The sequence below is a fragment of the Cyclopterus lumpus genome, chromosome 6, assembly GCF_009769545.1.
Source record: "Cyclopterus lumpus isolate fCycLum1 chromosome 6, fCycLum1.pri, whole genome shotgun sequence".
NCBI classification, from domain to species: Eukaryota; Metazoa; Chordata; class Actinopteri; order Perciformes; family Cyclopteridae; genus Cyclopterus; species Cyclopterus lumpus.
The window spans coordinates 2,705,001-2,722,346 of record NC_046971.1 but is presented as its reverse complement, the minus strand read 5'-3'; the positions used below and the strand labels follow the sequence as shown (position 1 = coordinate 2,722,346).

The 17,346-nt window shown below is 46.2% G+C and overlaps 2 protein-coding genes across 2 annotated transcripts; both read left to right on the top strand.

Moving 5' to 3' along the window:
• On the top strand, positions 1–1,398 carry LOC117731938 (kelch repeat and BTB domain-containing protein 13). The gene has a single exon (XM_034534509.1). It carries the CDS (start codon positions 1–3, stop codon positions 1,396–1,398), a length of 1,398 nt encoding a protein of 465 aa, XP_034390400.1.
• Positions 1,399–6,887: 5,489 nt separating this feature from the next.
• Positions 6,888–14,402, top strand: LOC117731867 (peroxisomal succinyl-coenzyme A thioesterase-like). Its single transcript, XM_034534391.1, has 11 exons — positions 6,888–7,316; positions 8,374–8,570; positions 8,696–8,795; positions 8,883–9,073; positions 9,241–9,410; positions 11,148–11,267; positions 11,633–11,715; positions 11,838–11,931; positions 12,015–12,095; positions 12,871–13,015; positions 13,693–14,402. The coding sequence occupies exons 2-11, from the start codon at positions 8,375–8,377 to the stop codon at positions 13,827–13,829; spliced, it is 1,317 nt and encodes a 438-aa protein (XP_034390282.1). The 5' UTR covers positions 6,888–7,316; position 8,374; the 3' UTR covers positions 13,830–14,402.
• Positions 14,403–17,346: the final 2,944 nt, after the last annotated feature.

The window sequence follows — 17,346 nt, the reverse complement described above, 5'->3', positions numbered from 1 at the left end:
ATGTCAGCAGAGGACGGCGAAGACCGAGGGCGTCCGCCCCGCCGCCCCTCGGCCAAGTTGACCGTCGTGGTCGGGGACACCCACTTCTGCGAGGAGAAGACCTTTCTCGTTCAGAGCTGCGACTATTTCCGAGCCCTGTACCGCTCCGGGATGAAGGAGTGTCGGCAGGACGAGATCCACCTCAAGTCCCTGCGCGCTCGAGGGTTCCTCATCGCCTTGGCGGCGTTGCGCGGCGAGTTTCCCGACCTGGACGGCGACGACATCGTCGAAGCCATCGAATGCGCCGCTTTCTTGCAGGCGGCGCCACTCGCCAAGCGTCTCGTTGACCTCATTGACTCGGACAACTGCCTGCTGATGTATCACACCGCCGCCACCTTCGGCCTGGCGGACGTCTACCGCGCCGCCGCGCTGTTCATCCGAAACGTGTACGGCGACCTGGAGGCGGAGGCCAAGGAATCCCTGACGCCGGATCTGATCTCCTACGTGGAGTCTTTGACCCCGAGTGCTTTCGTGGCCGTGGGCACTCACGCGACCTGCGGTGCGGACGAAACGGTGCACGCCGCCTCCAGGACGGTCTGCTACCTGGACGAAACCGCCAACAACTGGAAGGTACTAACGGATCTTCCGCCAGAGGCCAGCACCTCCATGGCCGGCGTGACCGTCTTAGACAACAGGCTCTACATCGTCGGGGGAGTTCACGGACTTCGCAAGCAAGTCGCGGACTCGTGTTTCTGCTACAGCGTCGACAGCAACAGCTGGAGCCGGATCCCCAGCCCGGCGCAGCCGCGGTACGACCTCAGCCTGCTGGGCGCGGACGGCCGTCTCTACGCCATCGGAGGAGAGTACGAGCGTACGCCGATGTCGTCCGTGGAGACGTACGACGTGGAGGCCGGGAGGTGGGGGTTCGCCGCGCACCTCCCTCGGCCGGCGGCGGGAGCGGCGTGCTCCAAAGCCGCGGGCCGGATATTCGCGTGCTTGTGGAAGCCGATGGAGACCACGGAAATCTACGAGTACGTCTCGGGGGCGGACGAGTGGCGGCCGGTCACCACGCTGATCCGCCGGCAGAGCTACGGCCACTGCATGGTCGGCCACAGGGACGACCTGTACGTGGTGAGGAACGGGCCGTCGGACGACTTCCTGAGATGCCTCATGGACTGTTACAATCTGACCTCGGGCCAGTGGTCGTCTCTGCCCGGGCACTTCGCCAACAGCAGAGGCTCGCTGTTCACGGCGGTGGTGAGGGGCGACTCGGTGCTCACGCTCAACAGGAGCGCCACTCAGGAGTTCGCCGTCGCCGGCAAGACCTGGAAGCCCCGACGGCAGATGAAAGGGTTCCCCAGGAGCGGATCCGTGTGGACGTTTCTGCTCCGGCTGCCGGACGCTCTCGCGCCGCAGTGACGGCTTCGTTTTCCGTGGGTAAATTCTTCATCCTTTAGTTATTAAGGAGCAGTGGGCTGCAGTGAAGCGTCCTTCGGGGTTACGGTTTAGGGTTGAGGGTTTAAGTTTAGGGGAAAGGGAAGGAGACTCTTTCAAGGGTCTCGTATCCAAACTAAATCCAGATGCAATCTTCGCATTTCCTCTGAGCCGCGTACGTGCCTCTCACCTCTGGGACGACGACTCATCTCAGTGAGCCTGTGATTGGTTGGACGTAGTTACAGCTGTGAGGAGTAAAGATACATGGGTGGGTTGTGAGACCACGGGCCTCTAGGCACAGACATGCACAAGGCCCCCGTAACCTCACCGGCTTATAGGACACACATAGTCGTCTGTCCTCTTTTTGTGGGGTTATTTTGTCTTTATGTCGTTGTTTTACGTCACTTTGTAATTATTTTGGTCTTTTTGTGTCTCTTTGAGTCTCTTTGTGGTCATTTTGTATCTCTATGTAATTGTTTTGGTCTCTTTGTGGTTGATTCGTGTCTCTTTGAGTCTCTTTGTGGTCATTTTGTATCTATTTGTAATTGTGTCTGTGGTTGTTTTGTATCTCTATGTAGTTTTTTTCCCTTTATAATTGTTGTGTCTCTTTTGTGTCCATCTAAAACACAACGTGTAATGTATAAAGCTGTGATTGGTATCATTTAAAAGTTTTTTTTAAGAGACTCAAAGGACATTATGAGATTATTAGTTTGACTCATATCCTCCGTCGTCATCGGGATCTGTTTCTTAAATAATAAATCTAAGTTGAATCTGACGGTCTCCCGGTGCTGCTGGCTCTGTGTGAACCGCAGTGTTTGTCCCCACACAGAGCTTCTGTTTCCTGCAGCATGCCTCCGCTTCCTGTTGGCACCGAGCGGCGATGACGATGGAGGTCAACGCCAGGCGGAGCCAGGCACCGCGGGGCAGCCGGGCAGGACGCCAGCGAGCCGGCAGCGAGGGGGCCGAGGTCGGGCGGGGACGCGGCGCCCGGGCCGGCGCCCTCTACGATCCGCAAGCTTTGAGTCTGGGACCGAAGCCAGGAAGCAGAGCTCTGATCCAGTGATGGATGAGCTGCTGCACATGAGCCACCACATGATGGGAGCTGCCTTCTATACGCTTAAATATACGCCGAGTCCGTCCAAAACCACACACAAATAAAATAAAGGTACACTTTTATATCAAAACCTAGCTTAAAAATTAGATTCATAATAATGCTACCACATTACTTAACTTTAGATTAATACTAATAATATATATACATATATATATATATATATATATATATATATATATATATATATATATATGTATATATTATATTAGTAGTATAGTAGTAGTATAAAGTATTATTCTCGTTGTTTTCATAGTAGTATAATAACTTCTTATCTGCTTCATAATAATAATAATAATAATAAATATATATTTATACATATATATATATATATGTAGTTATTTTTATAGTCCAACATGTCTTATCGGCTTCATAATAATAATAATATATATACGGATATATATGTATATATATATATATATATATATATATATATATATATATATATATATATATATATATAGATAGAGATGTATATATATATATATATTAGTAGTATTAATCTAAAGTTAAATTATTGTTGTTTTTATAGTATATTATTGTGGTGTATTTTATTCCATTCATCTTTTTCCTCATTGCAGTCTCATTGCACTTTTTTTTAATAAAGTTTATTATTATTATTTATTTTTACTGGTGAGAGCTCTCAGATGACAACCAGGAGGTTGGCGTGAACCCTAAATACTGATAATTCACTCTCACGTGAACGCACCGTCGGTCTTGATGACGTCGTGAGGAGAACGTTCACACTCCGGCTCCCCATAGGTCAAAGGTCACCTCCCACCTCTAAAGTTGGACGCTGACTGAGCCTCCAAACAGGAAGTGAGGGAGATGCTCCAGCTCCAAAGACCCATTCTGATTGGCCGATGACCAACAGGTGAGCCCATGTTTGTTTTGACTGCTTTGTGATCTGTGTGTCTTCATCCAGCGGAGGATTGAGGTCAGTCTAAATACAGCCTGCACACACACACACACACACACACACACACACACACACACACATGCTGGTGGTTCATAGTGGTGATGTCATTGTTTCCGCGGGGCCTCATGTGTCTCTCGCTCCCTCGCGTCCAGCTGCTGCAAGAAGACATTAAAAAACATTATTCAATATTAATTTACCCCGAACATATCGAGCGTGTCCATTCATTCTCACAAGATACAAAACAAACCCTGAAACGGCATCTTAAACGGTGTTTTTAATACAAAATACAATGACTCTCCCCTTAATTTGTATTTTACAAATTCCAACTCCAAACAGTTTAAGTTGTTTAAATACACAAGGGCTTCAAATTAAGTAGATATTTAAGAGCGATGGGACATTTTTGTTCCTCGAGTCCTAAAGTCTGCAAACAACCCATTCATTAATGGATGAATAAATTGTAATTACATATATTACGGTTAAGATTATCTGTGTGATTAAAGCTCTTTTAAAGGGGTTTAAATAAACTTAAAGTTTTAATAGATAACATGAAAGCCATGCCTGAATTTACTTTAAATGTTTACCTCTTAAAACCCTTTAAATGTGCAGAAGAAACATGAATAATATAGACATTTCTTACTGCACATTGTTGTTCATGTATCAACCCCCTACAATCTCATTATAATTAATTATTTGTATTATTGAGTACATTATTTAGAATGTTAACATTGAGAACGAAGGGATCCGGTGTCGTAATGTTTGGTTTAAGGTTAGGAAATATACACAATGAAATATTGAGACAATACCACAACGTCAACAAGTACAAGTTAAAGTTTAGATGCTTTAAACGTTCAATTAAAACCATTAACGGCGTCACAATGCCCGGTTGTTGCATGTCGGCTATAACAAAAGAGTCAAAATTATAATATATAATATATATATATATGTATATATAATACAGTTTATATTTTGTCTGTGTGTGTTTTTAATATAAATACACAGGTTAAAGACGCACAGATAGAGGCCATTCAGTCAAAATCCAGATGTTGAGTTTACTCTTCAAGTTTACCAATGTGTGTGTGTGTGTGTGTGTGTGTGTGTGGACAGTTTTTATTGATGGAAAAGAAAAAGGGTCTAACACGTGCAATAAAATAAAGTTTAGGTTTAACATTTCACATTCAAAATGTCAGTCAAAACACAGCGGCGACCTCCGTCCTGATGTCTTCTTTCCTATTCTTTGTGTCTCTTTGTTGTGAGGGTGGGGACCCCCCTCCCCCCTCCTCCACCCGTAACCTCCACCAGCGCCCCCTTTGACCCCCCCCCCCCCCCCGTCAGAATAAGACAATGACGTGTGACAACCATGAATATTAAATGTAGCAATACATTTTAAAGCAGCCGAGCGTTTCCGTCTTCTTCCCCTTTAACCAGTCTCTGTGATTTAATGTGTGTGTGCGCGCGTGTGTGTGTGTGTGTGTGTGTGTGTGTGTACATGAGAGAGAGAGACAGCAGGGGAGGCGATGAGGAGGCGTGTTTCGCACAGCCGACCTTTGACCTCTTAACTCGTCTCAATATGTTTTTTTTTCTCCACATGTTATGTGTTATTAGCACGATTAGCGCGGCGGCTTCCAGGAGGCTGCTGCTGCTGGGTCGTCCATCAGCTGGAGGTGTCATGTGACTCTGCAGCCTTGAAGTGTGAATGCTGTCAGTGTTGTTCTCTGAGTTCTACTTAAATCTAAAATACAAAATCCCAAATAAACTACTTCATTAGTCTGTAATAAAGGTGTTGAAAAGGGTGTTGATTGGATTTCCTGAAATGTGTGAGTGTTCCTTTAAGAGACTGAAACACTAACCAGAGAAGCCCCGGCACAGGTTACATGTTTCAGCTCCTAAGGAAGCCAAAAGGGCCCCCGAGGGACAGATGGAAGACCACCAGCTGACGACACGTCGTCGTTGTTGTTGTGCAACGGCAACTCCCTCCTCAGCTCCTCATTCTCTTCAGAGGTCAAAGGTCAGAGGGCGTGCAGGGCATTCTGGAGGCAGGAGACTGACTGTGCTTTCGTTCCCCTTCGGCGTCATATATTTAAACATACTATCATCTGATCGGATTTATAATCTGATTCTTTTGTTTTCTGTTAATTACGTTGTCTCAAATTGACTCTTCTTATTTATTCCTTGACTTCTTAATAAATTCCCTTAGATTTTCCATTTGTTTGTGTCTTTTTTTTATTATTATCAATAAATCACCAGTAAGAGATGATACCCTGATAATAACTATTACATAAATTTGATATAAAATATAGCATATGTTATTATAAGATTATAATACATCATCATAAATAAGAAGTTAGGTTTTATTTTCCTTGTAGTGGGATTGTCAATTAAACTGATATATCCTCAGTTTATCTAATTCAATTGTATGATCCTGTAGTCTATAATTCAGGATATTAATAATAATACTAATACATATATATATATATATATAATAATTAGCGTCTCACTTTATATCAATTAGCGTCTCACTTCCATCACATTTCCGGTTTTTCGGTGAACAGAGAAGAAAAGCGCGTGCCTTTTTTTTAGTCAAAACCTGGCGCCTACATTACCCAGGATGCAACTCGACCGGCGACTGTTGGGAAGGAGAGAGCTTCCGGAATGTACTAGCTGGCCTTTTAGCTGAAATAAAGCTCCTTCTTATTTTCTTATTTCCAAATATATAGACTTGAGAAAAAGAGAAAGGAGAAAGAAAAAGCCGTTAATCCCGAAACGTCCTCAGAAAACGGACCGTTATGGCGACTCGAGGGCGCCATCTTGTGTCCCGTCTCTATATCACATTTCCGGTCTTACGGTGGACAGAGAAGAAAAGCGCCTGCATTACCCAGGATGCAACTCGACCGGCGACTGTTGGGAAGGACAGAGCTTCCGGAATGTACGAGTGGCAAATCGCTGGCCTTTTAGCTGAAATAAAAAAATAACCTTGAGTTCGTTTCCTTCTTATTTTATTATTTCCAAATGTATAGACTTGAGAAAAAGAGAACGAAAAAGAAAAAAAGCCGTTAATCCCACAAACGTCCTCAGAAAACGGACCGTTATGGCGACTCGAGGGCGCCATCTTGTGTCCCGTCTCTATATCACATTTCCGGTCTTACGGTGGACAGAGAAGAAAAGCGCCTGCATTGCTCAGGATGCAACTCGACCGGCGACTGTTGGGAAGGACAGAGCTTCCGGAATGTACGAGTGGCAAATCGCTGGCCTTTTAGCTGAAATAAAAAAATAACCTTGAGTTCGTTTCCTTCTTATTTTATTATTTCCAAATGTATAGACTTGAGAAAAAGAGAACGAAAAAGAAAAAAAGCCGTTAATCCCGAAACGTCCTCAGAAAACGGACCGTTGCGGCGACTCGAGGGCGCCATCTTGTGTCCCGTCTCTATATCACATTTCCGGTCTTACGGTGGACAGAGAAGAAAAGCGCCTGCATTGCTCAGGATGCAACTCGACCGGCGACTGTTGGGAAGGACAGAGCTTCCGGAATGTACGAGTGGCAAATCGCTGGCCTTTTAGCTGAAATAAAAAAATAACCTTGAGTTCGTTTCCTTCTTATTTTATTATTTCCAAATGTATAGACTTGAGAAAAAGAGAACGAAAAAGAAAAAAAGCCGTTAATCCCGAAACGTCCTCAGAAAACGGACCGTTGCGGCGACTCGAAGGCGCCATCTTGTGTCCTGTCTCCTCATGTAAAAGTCTCCGGTCCGGCCGGAGGAGGAGATTACACGGTGAGGCGGAACTCTCTCCGGGGGAGGAGGAGGTTAAAGCCCGCACAGTTTGAGTCACACGGAGTCAGTTCACAGCGAGCCGACCAAGACGACATCAGCTCCGCAGGTAAGTGCTTCTTCAACGATGCCATTTTGACGGGTTTGCAGGACTTCGACCTGTTGAAGGTCCAGATAAGTCGGATGTGTTTCAGCCGTTCGTCCCCCTCAGGTAGAAGCCTTTCCTCGGTCTCTGTAGCTAGGAAATTAAGGGTTGACACTCCAAAGAGTACATTGAACCTAACCTAGCTACGCCAGTAAAGTCATTTTTGGATTTGTTACACGTTTATTATTATTTTCTTCTATAATTGTACTATTTCAACTGCTGCAAAACAAGTTCCCTCTCATCACATCTTAATGTGGGACTGATACTACTTCATATACTGCTATTTGGTATAAGTATAGTTATCTTTTGTGTTAATAACCTAAAACTATAGTTGGAGTAAAAAGTACACTATTGTCTCCAAGAAGTATAAAGTAGCCTAAAATGGAAATACTCAAATACATCTTTACTTGAGTATATATGTACTCTGTGCTGTGTGTATCCCAACACTGCAGGTACTTATTTTACATGCAATACATATAATCAGCTTATAAAGTGTGACACACACATTATAAGTTGATTATATGCAGGGTTCAACATAGTAAAATGTAGCTCCCCCTCTTATGTGTGTGTGTTCATGTCATAAAAGTTAACTGTTAACTTTGGACTATGGTCGACAAAAATGGCCTTTTTCAGCCCACTGCGTCACTTTTAGTTCCAAGAGAAGCGAGATGAAAATGTCCAAAAACGTCTAGTTCGCGTAGTTAGATTTTTTTGTAAAACGAGTATCGTGTAAAGTTCTTTTTTTAAAATCAGAGGTAGAAAGATGTCCGTATAGAGAGGCTAAATTACGCCCCTTTCGGGTTTTAAACAAAAAAAACAGTGTGATAACTGTCAGTGGAAAGTCAGCTTAGAAAGGGATCTCTTTTCTATAAAATGTATGTCTGTGCAAAAACTATTGGTTTTAGGCATTTGGACAAAAAGGCTAAATAATAGGAAATACAGTTTCCTCTCCTCCCCCGAGTGGTACCGGTCCAGTCGTAGCTTCATTATCTCGCCACGTGTCTCTGGTGTCTGTCCTCAGGATGGACAGGAAGCGTTGCTGTGTGAAGCTGTCGGTCCATCCCTCCAGGGGCCTCATGGACGAGAAGTTCACCGTCTTGGTCCAGAACGTCCTCCCCGGTTTCCAGCTGACCGTCTACGCCTTCTACAAGTGTGAGGGCGGATACAGCTGGGAGGCGTTCGCTCACTACACCGCCAGCGCCACCGGGGCTGTGAACGGTACGCGGCTCAGCAACCGGAACGCGCATCTGGGAATGTTTGGAGGCGTCATCCGTTTTTTAGTGCAGCTAAAACCCATTTTGAAATATTCCTTTCATACCTTTTTACCTTTTTTTTTTTTTTAGTTTCCGAGGATCCCAGTCGGGGGGGAACATATTCTGGGGTGGAACCAATGGGTCTAATGTGGAGCCTCAGACCAGTTCCAGGCAGCAAATCGGGGCTCAGGTTGGCCAACAGGGATAAAGTGGTTCACATGAAAACCCATCAATACTGAATCAGTATCAGAGTTGACTCTCTCCCGTCATCCCTCAGGATGAGGAAGATGAACGTCCAGACCCCCATGGAGGTCACGATCTCGGTGTACCAGGGTCACCTGACTGAGGGCTTCGTGGACCAGGTGCCGCTGGCCGCTGTGGTGGTGGAGCGCTGGTACATGGCGCCCGGCGTCCGCAGGATCCCGATTACAGAAGGCGGCCTCACGGCGACCCTCTTCCTCCCCTCAGGTAGGACCAGAACCGAGTCTGGAGGGAGGTGTCCTCAGCTTCACTTCCTTGAGGCTGTTGGATCAAACAGTGAGAAATGAAGGCCGGAAACAAAAGTAAAAAGGTTTTAAATAAACGACGTCATCATCGTTCTGTGAACTGTCTTTGGTGTTTCGTCTCGTCTGAAGGACCGGGTCCGTTCCCCGGCCTCCTGGACCTGTGGGGGGGTGGAGGGAAGTTGGTGGAGTATCGGGCGGCGCTGCTGGCGTCCCACGGCATCGCCGCCATGGCCCTCGACTACCTGACACCTCAAATCACCAAGGAAACCGGGAAGATGGTGGACTACGAGTACTTTGAGGTAAACCTGAAAAGAAGGTTTTTTGTCCCACGTTCTCTCAACTCTTCTTCTGTGGTGCCCAGTTTCACTACAGATTTGTGCTCGACACATAAGAACACTTCTGAGTCTCAGGCTGCTTTTCTTAATCCATTAATCTGCAGATTATTTGGTTGATAAACGGATCAATTGTTTTCAAAAACTCGTGAAACTCATGAATTCTTCCACCAGTTGTTATCTTAAATATCCACCAACAGTCCAAAACCCAAAGATGTCTACCTCACACTTATTGACAGAACGACGCTAAATATCAGAACCTGTCGTCTCTCCTCTGGCGACACAACACGGTCACATCGACTTCAACGCTGCTGATAACAAGACGCCAGGTCGGGAAGCGTGAACTCGGTTTCAGACAAAGCAGCAACGCCTCCATAGTTTAGAACAGTGATTTCCAACCAGTGTGCCGTGAGAGATAGTCAGGTGTGCCATGGGAACATGTCCAATTTCACTTAATCGGTACCCAAAGAATATGATTCTACAGTGGCTGGTCTAGTCATTAAAGAACAGGGACTACTTTGTTCACCTACGCACACAAACTGAGAAACAGGTCACTTTTATGAGGAAATCCAGAAATGTGTCTGAGAAAGCTCGATACTTAGTAGCTGAACTGGTGGCCAAACGAAAAAGCCCTCACACTGTGGCATTATTACTACGTGCCTGCAAAGCCATTGTGAACGAGCTGCTCGGCCCTGACGCAGCTAAAGTGCTGTATTATGCTACAATGTGACACGTTGTAACTTTGTTGGTGTGCCATGGGACGTTTTTATTGTACAAAATGTGCCACGGCTCAAAAAAGGTTGATGAACACTGGTTTAGACGCTTTAACCAGATATAGTTTGACATTTTGCTTTAAAAATGGCGTAATAAATTAAAAACACATCCCCTGAACTTAAGCTGACATTAACTGTTTTAGATGACGTCTTCATTAGCAACAATCTCCACTTTAACGTTAAGTAACTACAACTCTAAATCCAGTCTTGGTCTGAATATATATATATATATATATATATATATCCAACAGGCTTTTAAAACAATATTAATGAGTCACTTTTATCAATAAAATATGAACTTTAAGCACAATTGATCTCTGATGATGATCATTTAAGTAGCTTTGTAGGTTAAGTGTTTTCTTCAGGCATGTGCATCGGTTATCTTTGAGTTAATGTGAAAAATAAACCCCTTAAAACCCAGAGCGATGGTTCATTCACCTTTTTGAAAGACAGCTGGAGGAAGTGCTGAAAACATAAATGGTAGTCATGTCTGTCCCCTGATCTAAAGTACATGTTCTATTACGACATGTCCACTGACAGAGCCCATAGCACAGGGCCTCCTGACCCTCAAAGAATAATCTTTAGTGGGGTAATATAACTATAAACGTTCACAGGTTTAACCCTTTGGCTGCAGGTTTGTCCAGCAGTGACGAGCTAAAGTTATTTTATTCACAAAGCCAATAAAAATGCACCCATTTGTCTCAGAAGGCTCGACATCCTTGATCTTTAGACCCTCAAATCAGATAAGTAAAAACTAACTCCTTAAGGGTTTAAGTGTGTCTGTGCTCCCTTCAAAGCCTCCGGACTGCGTGGAAACTTTTCACTTTCCGTTTGGCTTCCATGTGTGAAAACACACTCGATTTGTCTCCAATACATTCTGATGCTCCTCCCCTTTTCTTTAAAAACCATCCACCACGCCGCCCCGCTGCAGGCCGCCTACAGAGTCCTGGAGCAGCACCCTCAGATCCTCGGCAGCAGGATCGCCATGTTGGGCCTTTCCTTCGGCACCAGCGTCACCCTCCGAATGGCCGTTTACTCCCAAGTTATTAAGGTAATTATAATATTCTAGCTATAAAATGGAGGGTTCTCTTCACTGATGTTCTCTTGTAAACGACGTTCTCCTTGTGTGAGGAGCTACGGGGCATCTGGACGGTGAGAAGTTAACATATTTAAGATTCAGCCTCAACTAATGTGATCCCCACGACGACACCCACCTGTCACTCAAAGCAGCCACGCCCTTAATTGTGCCTAACTTTTAAGTCTCAAGTGGCCTTTTGACCTCTGTAGTTTTTCTGTCACATATTTACGTCTTTTTTGTACATGATCATGAGTTCAGACTTCAGGTTTCCATCTCAGCTGATCGTGTGTGTGTGTGTGTGTGTGTGTGTGTGTGTGTGTGTGTGTGTGGTCTCCCAGCTCAGGTGTGCAGTGTGTATCAGTGGGAGTCATGTGCAGCCCATCGACGGCTCTGTGGCTCAAATAATGACTTCCTTTAATGAGTAAGTGGACCTCAGCTCAGCCCATGTGACGTCCCTGCTCCCCAGAGGACGAACCTTGGACTCTCCACAGTGATCGTTTCTATGAAGCATTTGTTTGTCTTTTCCCTTTTGTCCTTTTTCAGTAATGCCGATAAAACTCGATTCAACGAGGAGCAGCACGTGATCTGGCGAGACCTGCTGATGCCCATCCCCACCGACGCCTCTCTGAAAGTAGACGTGAGTGCCACCAGACGTTTGCACGCCGCAGCTCCATGTGTATAAAAGCTGAAGGAAAGCTGCTGCTGCTTGTGTCCGAGCAGGTGGGGCGACTCCGGTGCCCTCTGCTGCTGGTGGTCGGGGAGGACGATCAGAACTGGCCCTCCTACGAGTCTGCGATGGACGTGAGTTCACTGGCGAGACGTTCATTAGAATATCGACGTGTACGTGATGGAACCAAAGAAGTTACATTATTGTACACATGTATGTGTTTAAGACACCCACGGAGAGATCACCACAATCTGAACTACTACTACTAAAGTTCACAACCCGGAGGTCACATGGTTGACCTCTCGACATGCGGATCAGATGAGACTCTCTGCTATCGTTCACATTCCTGTGGTGAACAAACAGCGGCACGAGTTTGATACATTTAAGTCACATCGTGAGGTCATCAGGAGGCGGAGCTGGTGGCCTTCGCCCTCTGGGGTCGGGCCCGGAGGAACCACGTGGAGCACATTTAAATTAATACGCACCATATTTAATTAGTATAAAGGGGCTTCACGATGTTCCCTGGGGATTCTCAAGCTAAATCAATGTGTTAAGATGAACTGATTCTAACATTGGTCACATGGTTTATTGGACTCTTCATCCTATTCTTTATTCATTCCTTTAATTTGGTTCATTCATCCATTTTCAGTTTAGGTTTATAGTCTGATAAATATTTGATTTGTACAGAATTCTTGAGTGTCTATGAAACACGAGCTCCCTGTACACCTGGAGAAGATTTAATTGATTATTGACTAACATTTTGAACTTTTCCCATTTTCCCCAAAATGTCCAAAATGTTAAACTAATGATGGTTGATGCGTAAACTCCGTACGTCATTCTTTTGTAATGTGTGTTTCATGTGTGTGTGTGAATATCATCTGAGAGTGTTTCCTACCTGCTGCGGTCCAGATGAAGGAGATGATGCAGCGGGCGGGGAACGAGCACCTGCTGACCGTCCTGTCGTACCCGAACGCCGGTCACCTGATCGAACCGCCGTTCACGCCGTCCGCCAGAGCCAGCGCCTTCAAAACCATCAGCAACACACCTCAGACAGGTGTGTGTGTGTGTGTGTGTGTGTGTGTGTGTGTGTGTCTGTGTGTGTGTGTGTGTGATCTGTGTGTGAGTGTGTGTGTGTGTGTGTCTGTGTGTGTGTGTGTGTGATCTGTGTGTGAGTGTGTGTGTGTGTGTGTGTGTGTGTGTGATGAGTGTGTGTGTGTGTGTGTGTGTGTCTGTGTGTGTGTGTGTGTGATGAGTGTGTGTGTGTGTGTGTGTGTGTGTCTGTGTGTGTGTGTGTGTGATGAGTGTGTGTGTGTGTCTGTGTGTGTCTGTGTGTGTTTGTGATGAGTGTGTGTGTGTGTGTCTGTGTGTGTCTGTGTGTGATCTGTGTGTGTGTGTGTGTGTGTGTGTGCTGTGTGTGTGTATGTCTGTGTGTGTGATGAGTGTGTGTGTGTGTGTGTGTGTGTGTCTGTGTGTGTGTGTGCTGTGTGTGTGTATGTCTGTGTGTGTGTGTGTGTGATGAGTGTGTGTGTGTCTGTTTGTCGTCTGTGTGTGTGTGTGTGTCTGTTTGTCGTCTGTGTGTGTGTGTGTGTGTGTGTCTGTGTGTGTGTGTATGTGTGTGTCGTCTGTGTGTGTGTGTGTCTGTTTGTGTGTGTGTGTCTGTTTGTGTGTGTGTGTGTGTGTGTGTGTGTGTGTGTGTAAAGCCTACGTTGTGAGTCCCTGTTGTCGTTGCAGTCATGGTTCTGTGGGGCGGAGAGCCGGTGGCCCATTCGGTGGCTCAGGAAGACTCCTGGAGGAAGACCCTGGTGTTCCTGAGGGTGAACCTGTACGGCGGCTCGCAGCCCGGCGCCGCGGCCTCGTCCCACCTGTAACCACGGCAACGCCTCTCGATTGTAGAGTCTGTGAAGAGCACCTTCAGGAGCCTCCAGGTCCATTTATCCTCGTGGGCAATCTCCCCTGACTCACGTTTCATATTCTAATGTTTAACGGATAAACACCGAATGTTTTTATTTACATTTTAAATAGTTTCCGCCTCCAAAATGATTGACACCTCCATTTAGTGTCACATGACAGAATGCTGTTGAACAGGAAGTTGAATTGTACAAACGACACATCTTTTGAACATGAATGTACCGACTTGTGTGTGTGTGTGTGTGTGTGTGTGTGTATGAACCATTACAACCTCACGAGATCAATATCAACATGTGGATCATTTCCTGTGGGTCGATTCATGAAGCTCCACTAGTTTTATGAACGTTAATAACTGAGAACGTGGTCTCAACCCGGGTTCTGAGCCCAGAGTCGGACCCGGTCTTGTGTGGTCCACAATAAAACCTTTTTAACGGAGCAGAAGACAATAATTAAGTTGAGCCAGCAGATGGCGGCAGAGCATCGCGGATGTTTAACGTCTCACGCGTGGCAAAAATAAAAATATCATTTCTGCAAGAAAAACTGCTGTAGCTTCTTATTTACAGGAGCACATTTCATATTATTAAAGTTATTTTCTGACGGGAGTTTATTTGTGAAAAGGCTGAAAACGTGAAACGTGTTTCTGACTTTCTTATGACAACATTTTGCATCGTTGTATGAGGATACGTTGCTGACCAGACCCTCGCTCACGCTACCGGCTTAAAAAAACATCTTAAGAATACACTTAAACAATTTCCCAATGTTCAGTCCTTGATATCTTTAAAAAATAAAGTTTAGCCTAATACAGCTTTTCAGAGCTTTTTAAATAGTAACTTCACCAACTCTTGAAGAAGAAGATGAAGAATTTACTTTAATTCATATTTTAATTACTTTACGAGTGCGACGGATCATCTGGACACATGATGTTCGGTTCATGAACCTGAACTCTGAACATTAAGAGGTGAGGGTACCTGCTGCAGGGTCCTGGAGAAGCATGCTCTACTGCAGGGTCCTGGAGAAGCATGCTCTACTGCAGGCTCCTGGAGAAGCATGCTCTACTGCAGGGTCCTGGAGAAGCATGCTCTACTGCAGGCTCCTGGAGAAGCATGCTCTGCTGCAGGGTCCTGGAGAAGCATGCTCTACTGCAGGGTCCTGGAGAAGCATGCTCTACTGCAGGCTCCTGGAGAAGCATGCTCTACTGCAGGGTCCTGGAGAAGCATGCTCTACTGCAGGCTCCTGGAGAAGCATGCTCTGCTGCAGGCTCCTGGAGAAGCATGCTCTACTGCAGGCTCCTGGAGAAGCATGCTCTACTGCAGGGTCCTGGAGAAGCATGCTCTACTGCAGGCTCCTGGAGAAGCATGCTCTGCTGCAGACGGCCTGCGGACAGTTCTCAAACTGTGGGGTGCGAGAGGAAATGCTGAAAGACCTTTATTAAGAACTTCACATATTACAAAAGTACAGACAAACAAGTCATGTTTAGGTTTCGACCTTAACAGGTTACTTGGCAACTCGCCAGGTCCTTCCTCCGTGAGATCGGCTTTTCTGCTGTTGCCCTTCAAAACAAAAGCTCAACATTGACCATGAATTGAGAGTGGCCGTATCAAGCCCGTTGTAAAAAGAGTTGTAGTGGAAAGCAGCTCATTGAAGCCACTAATGCTGATGGAACTCGATGGGTCACATATCTGCACTCGTTTTGTTTTGCACAGGTTGAACATTTTTGATATGCATCGTAAAACTCAGTAAAACTCTTTATTGCCAAATATTTGAACTTGTTTTGTTTAGTTTTTCACAGGTTGCAGTGAATAGAAATAGTAATGATTATTACTTTTTGTCTGCGATGATCATAATAATATATAGCATATAAGTATTTTATTTAGACTATTATGAGTTATATGAGTATTATTTTAAGGCCTGACCAGTTGCTTAAATTCAATAAACGTCACCAGGAGAAGCGGCTGTCTGCGTGCAGTGCGCTGCGTGTCCGCCGGGGGGCGACGTGCCTCTCCGCGTGCAGCGTCTCCATCTGACTGACTGCGTGATCAAGCTCATTAACTTCATCTGTCTCTGCACGAGCGTGAGCACATGCGCGCACGCGCTTTCTCCTACAGGACTCACTTTTTCCTCTCCATCAGGACCCCGGATCCAACCGACCCCGCAGCAGCTTTAAGACCCCGAGAAACCGCCCTGTGACCGGGGGAACTCGACCCCCCCTCCCCTGACTCCCATCAGCCCGGAGTCGGATGGTTGTGATGAGCGCGAGAGCCCGCCGTGGTCCCTGTGACGCAGGACAGCCGCGCCGCGCCGCACCGCGCCGCACCGCGCCGCTCACTTCGCAGAGCGGCGAGAAGCGCGTCCGTGACTCCGGTTCCTCTGGAGCGTCTCGACCCCCCCCCGACGTGAGGGCGACACTCTGATCTGAGAGCGGACCAAGTGCGGAGAGGACCCCTGGAACCGGAGCGTCACCCCCCCCCCCCCCACTCCCCACCACCGGCCGAGCGGCGGGCGGACTCGAACCGACGTCCTGCAGGTGGATCCGGAGCCTTCGGAGAACCTGCAGTCCTGAGGAATCTACCGGCTTCTCATTCCGGATCGGGATCAGATGTGATCCAGAACTACAGGGGGGACAGGAAGGAAAAAAGTGGATTTGAAAATCAGTATTTTTATTTTTTTTTTGGGGGGGGGGGGGGCGGGTTGAAAGGTGCTGATGCGGATCCGGATCGAGTCCCCCGCGGAGGAATTCAGAGGGAAATGTGAGTGACAGCTGGAGACGGAAAACACTCCTCTGACCTGTGACACCGAGAAGAGACACCTGCTTCTGCTGCGGAGAACAGGTACCTGAACACACCACGGCACTCACAGGATCGATCAACCAATCAATCAACCGATCAATGATCAATTACCGATCAACTGCAGATGATTACAATACTATTTCCTGCTTTGTTGCGTTGGGACTATGTGTGAGACACGAGCTCTGAGCCACAGTGCAGATTATTGTTTTGTCAAATCAATCAATCAATTAAATCATCGATCACATATCAGTAGCCCATCCGTCGACAGCGTGTGTTTCCGCTGGCTTCAGATCAGATTCATTATTTTCTGACATCAGCTGATTTCTGCCGGAATGCAACTTGAGCTCCCGCTGATTCGCTCGTGCTCGTGCTCGTGCGCGCGTGTGTTTTAAGAAACTGCACCTATCGTTTGTGTGCCCGTGTGCGCGCGCCTGCGCTTTAGATCGTAGCGTGGGCTAATATGTGTGTATATGTGCGTGTGTGTGTGTGTGTGCGTGTGTGTGCGTGTGTGTGTGCGTGTGTGTGTGTGTGTGTGTGTGAAACCATATTTTAGATGAGAGAGGGATGTATGAGAAGAAATAATGGAAAAAGATGAGATAATTAAAAGTCCAAAAATGTCCTCCGGACCGTTTGTTGATGTTTCTTTTGGCTCCAGTTTGTTACAGAGGTCAACAAAATAAATAAATAAATA